The following is a 5,221-nucleotide window of genomic DNA, read 5'->3' on the forward strand; positions in this document are numbered from 1 at the left end:
TTCATTCTCTCATCCCTTTTCCCTCATCAAATCCTATCCAAGATTATTGTGATTAGAAGATGATGTTCCAAGATTATGTGAAAAAAAAAAAAAATATATATATATATATATTCTTGTGAAGAGCTTAGAAAAAGCAAGGTTGTAATGTTCCAACGGTTTATCATATCATTCAAATTTTGTTTTGCCTGAATCACCCACTATTAGCACTCAAGAAACGTCCCGGTATTAGCACCCAAGAAAGTCTTAAGTATGCAATCTTTTCTTTCCAAGGCAGAACATCACAATCAACATGGTTGTCATGCCACAACCATTGCCACTACAAACATAACTTGAGTTGAAAATTCCACCCTCTCTTTTCTTTACAAGCCAGCGTCATCACCATCACCGCCACCGTCGCCGCTCCCACCGTCACCACCACCGCCAGCACCATCACAATCACTGCCACTGCCACCACCGCCTTTACCCCCACACCACCCCCACTGTCACCTCCACCGCCAGCCCCATCACCATCACTAACGCCGCCACCACCGCCCTTACCCTCATCTTCACCCCAACTACCATCCCCACTATCAGCCCCACCATTACCCTCAGTGTCACCACCACTGCTAGTCACTACCAGCATCATCACCATCATCACACCCACCGCCACAACCACTACCATTACCACCCCCAATTCCTCCACCACTACCTCCCCCACCATTATCGACAAACCACCATCGCCACCGCCACTGCCATTTCCATCACCATCACTGTCATCACCCCTAAATCCTTTGTTTTTTGAGTGATAGATATATAATTTTTATTATCAAGATACGATTTCATCACTTCTCCTACCAACATCTTATCATGGCTATCACCACCACTGCTGCCCTTATCACCACCACCACCACAATCATCGTAGTCGCCGCCACCACCACCATCGCCACCACCACCATTACCCCTATCTCTACCCCAACTACCATCCCCACTATCAGCCCCACCATTACCCCCACTGTCACCACCATTGCCCGTCACTCCCACCGCCACCACCACTCCCACCCTCACCCTCTCCAACACTGCCTTCCTCACCATCACCGACAAACCACCATCGCCACCGCCATTACCATCGCCATCACCATCACTGTCATTACCCCTAAATCCTTTGTTTTTTGAGTGCAATAAGCTCCATTAAAATCAATAATAAAACTCTAATAAACTCCGTTAAAATCTATACACGAATTTAGTCAAAATTTATGTGGAGTTTGTAGAATTTAGTCAAACTCAATTAAACTCTATCAACTTTATAACTCTTTTGAAATCAGTCAAAATCTATATGGAGTATGTAGCTACTTTTTAGAAGCAATTATTGTTTTCTGGAGTCATTGTAGAGATTATGGCAAGGAAAAAAAATATATGATTGATGATTTGGAGGCCATAGTTGTAATTTTTGTTTGGGATAATTAAATTAAATATGACATGAGAGACCAAAAAAAAACAAACAAACACAACAAAAAATATCCCAACAATAATGGCTTCACAAAAGGAAAATTCATCACTTCAAAAAAGCTCCAATCATAATCCCAACCAGTATCATATCATACTCCTGGATTCACAAAAAGTCACATCCATAATTATCTTGTTTCTTTAAACTACGAAAACACTATTTATTATGTTTCTTTGAACTGGTGGGCTTTGCCTTATCATGCTCCACTCTCTTGGTTGTTTCCTTCTTCATCATCTAAACATTTGGTGTGGTGAACTAGAGGGTAGCTACTTTGGTACCTTGTGAAGAATCCATGAAGCAAGATATGGAAGAAGGCATTTCCAAAGGTGATAACTTGGAGATCATCCAATAGAGCTTCAAGGGTGAGAAAGCTTCATCCTTTTCTCCCTTTTTCTTTCGTCCATATATTAGATTAGACCTATAAAGATACCTGGGAAATTGGATAGCATTATGCTCAATAAGAACTAAAATTTTCTTATGCGCCTATTTGAATATTTGGTATTTTGTAGCCCAAGATCCAATAAATTTAAATTTCAAATACATGTTTCCTTCGAGTGGTATCAAGAGCCATTGTCTAATCTCCTTATGCCTTTTCTTTTTTGTTATTGGAATCAATATGGGCTTAGGTTCAAGTTGTATAAGTGATATGCTATGTTCATTCTGTCATGTGTTTTCATCCATGTATATGAGATATTAGATATATGAGATGTTGTATGAAAGTTGGGTTCAATGGAAAGAGCATGTGGGTATTCCGACCATAGGGGTATTTTTGGGATTTGATGCTAGATGATGCTCATGTGGGTATGGATTGCATGGTTGTGTTGTTCTTGAAGTCCTAAGCATGAATATGATTTTTTATTTATTTATTTTTTGGTTGTTGCATGAATTTAGGATTTTTGTGTGATTTATAAAATATTAAAAAGTTCATGAGATGTTCATATGAATTTATGTCAATATGTTTTTTTTTTTTTAATATTTATATTGAATGATTATTGAAATATGAGTGTTGACTGTTAGTCAAAAATATCTCATGACATGTTATGACATTTCCACCTACCATATAGTTTTGTCCCTTAAAGTTTTTAAGATGCACAAATATGAATAAAGTTGGACCACTTGCCTTTAGATACAAGGGTGGTGTCACTTCGGTGATGTCATCGTCCACCAACTCTCACACACTCACCAAATCTAACACACGCACACACCTCTCGGCCGGCCTCATATAAGAGAATCTCACCAAGGAACATATCTTGCAATTCTTGAATAATTGGAGGATATGTATGCAATTTTTGATATTTGCGATTTTGCCCAATACTTTTGGAAATTGTGATTTCCCCATTTCACTAAATGACAAAATATTTTCGTCCTTTTGTGAAAAATGTTTATTTGTTGCAAAAGATTGAATTTGTAAATCACCATATCTCCATATCTTGTTGTAGCATGACTTGTGCAGCCAACAGTACTACTCCGACTTTCTTCAGTGCCTAGGCAGCATAATTCTCTTCAATCACTGTCATAACCTTTAAATGAATATTCTACCATATAGTTTTGTCCCTTCAAGTTTTTAAGATGCACAAATATGAATAAAGTTGGACCACTTGCCTTTTGGTACAAGGGTGGTGTCACTTCGGTGATGTCATCGTCCACCAACTCTCACACACTCACCAAATCTCACACACGCACACACCTCTTGGCCGGCCCCACATAAGAGAATCTCACCGAGGGACATATCTTGCAATTCTTGAATAATTCGAGGATATGTATGCAATTTTTGATATTTGCGATTTTGCCCAATACTTTTGGAAATTGTGGTTTCCCCATTTCACTAAATGACAAAATTTTTTTGTCCTTTTGTGAAAAATGTTTATTTGTTGCAAAAGATTGAATTTCCTCTATGTCATCCTTGTAAATCACCATATCTCCATATCTTGTTGTAGCATGACTTGTGCTGCCAACAGTACTACTCCGACTTTCTTCAGTGCCTAGGCAACATAATTCTCTTCAATCAATGTTATAACCTTTAAATGAATATTCTACCATATAGTTTTGTCCCTTCAAGTTTTTAAGATACACAAATAGGAATAAAGTTGGATCACTTGCCTTTTGGTACAAGGGTGGTTTCACTTGGGTGATGTCATCGTCCACCAACTCTCACACACTCATCAAATCTCTCTCACACACACACCTCTTGGCCGGTCCCACATAAGAGAATCTCAACAAGGGACATATCTTGCAATTCTTGAATAACTGGAGGATTTGTATGCAATTTTTGATATTTGCGATTTTGCCCAATACTTTTGAAAATTGTGGTTTCCCCATTTCACTAAATGACAAAATATTTTCATCCTTTTGTGAAAAATGTTTATTTGTTGCAAAAGATTGAATTTACTCTATGTCATCCTTGTAAATCACTATATCTCCATATCTTGTTGTAGCATGACTTGTGCTGCCAACAATACTACTCCGACTTTCTTCAGTGCCTAGGCAGCATAATTCTCTTCAATCAGTGTTATAACCTTTAAATGAATATTCTACCATATAGTTTTGGTACTTTGGTTGGTGAGCTGCCTATGACATTGGGTTGTTGTTTTGATAACAACTTTGTAAGTTTGGTTGGGCTTAGATGCACTTCGATTTTGGGCAGGTCCTCTGAGACGTGTAGTGCAATTATCTTATAGTTGTGATGTGCCTTGTATTTCTCTTGGAAAATTGTGGTGCAATGTTCTTGCATTTCTTACATCTGACACGTGGTGCAATATTCTTATAGTTGTGATGTTTCTATTTTGATTTTGGAGAACAAACAAACTTTGTCAATGCTAAAAAAATATTACACCCGGTGGACAAGGAGTCTACCTTACCTAAAGAAACAAGCCTGAAACAAGAAACGCAAACATGAGACAGAGGCAATTCCACCAAGAAAGTAAACTGCTTAAAAAGTATAGCAAAGAATTCGGGACCTCACAAGCACTTAACCAGAAATTTAGGGACCTTACAAACCCAGAGAATAGTCTCAGAATCACTTTCTAAATCCAAAAGCAGTCTCCTTTACTACAATACCGATGAATATTAGACAGAAATTTACAGCAGTTTTGGTTTCAACTCATCCTATGGACAACCCCAAAAGAAGTCAAAAGTCACTTAATACATCATCAACCAAAATACTGATTCAACAAATATTCCATTTTTTCCCCAACGCGCAGCATATATGACCCACACAAACAGAAGGAGCCAGCGAATACCCAGAAACTGCAATCACAACGACACAAAACGAATAAAAAAATATAAGCTGTGCAGATAAGTAGAAATTTCTAATTCGCAATAAATAAATAAATCATAAAGGAAACGGAGGCTTCCTTCATTGAAGGGAGAGTTACCAAAACTACATTTCCGCCTTCACCGACCTGATTCCCAGCACAATAATTCTGCTTTGCAGAATTCCTTGAACTAGTTCTCCAATCCAGCATAACCATTAAATCATTTCAGTCTACTGAGACTCATTACCCTAATTGGAGGAATCTCCAAGTGCCCTTATTCCCTCTTCATAGCCCACAAGTTAACTATCTACCACAGTAACCCCCTAAAGCTTCCACACTTCGCAAACCTAAGCCGAACCAAAATCTCAACAATGGCTTCATTGGGATACCCTGACGCAAAAGCATAGAAAGGTGGCAGAAAAACTTACATTCAAATCTCAAAAGAAATACGCTCACCCAGTGACTCCACTCTAACTACAGCACA

The 5,221-nt window shown here is 38.4% G+C and overlaps 1 protein-coding gene across 1 annotated transcript; it reads right to left on the reverse strand.

The window, feature by feature from the left end:
- Positions 317 to 1,071, reverse strand: LOC109947702 (putative glycine-rich cell wall structural protein 1). The gene is made up of 2 exons (XM_020558553.1): positions 839 to 1,071; positions 317 to 728 (listed from the first exon to the last, which is right to left on the reverse strand). Exons 1-2 carry the CDS (start codon positions 1,069 to 1,071, stop codon positions 317 to 319), a joined length of 645 nt encoding a protein of 214 aa, XP_020414142.1.

The sequence above is a fragment of the Prunus persica genome, chromosome G1 (genome assembly GCF_000346465.2).
Source record: "Prunus persica cultivar Lovell chromosome G1, Prunus_persica_NCBIv2, whole genome shotgun sequence".
In the NCBI taxonomy this organism is placed as follows: Eukaryota; Viridiplantae; Streptophyta; class Magnoliopsida; order Rosales; family Rosaceae; genus Prunus; species Prunus persica.

What these genes read in the sequence shown, in the direction of transcription:
- LOC109947702 (XM_020558553.1), bottom strand. Translation starts at nt 1,071, where the DNA reads ATGGTGAGGAAGGCAGTGTTGGAGAGGGTGAGGGTGGGAGTGGTGGTG. An exon ending in GGTGATAGCCATGATAAGAT is followed by an intron (nt 729 to 838) that starts GTTGGTAGGAGA and finishes TGGAAATGGCAG; the next exon opens with TGGCGGTGGCGATGGTGGTT.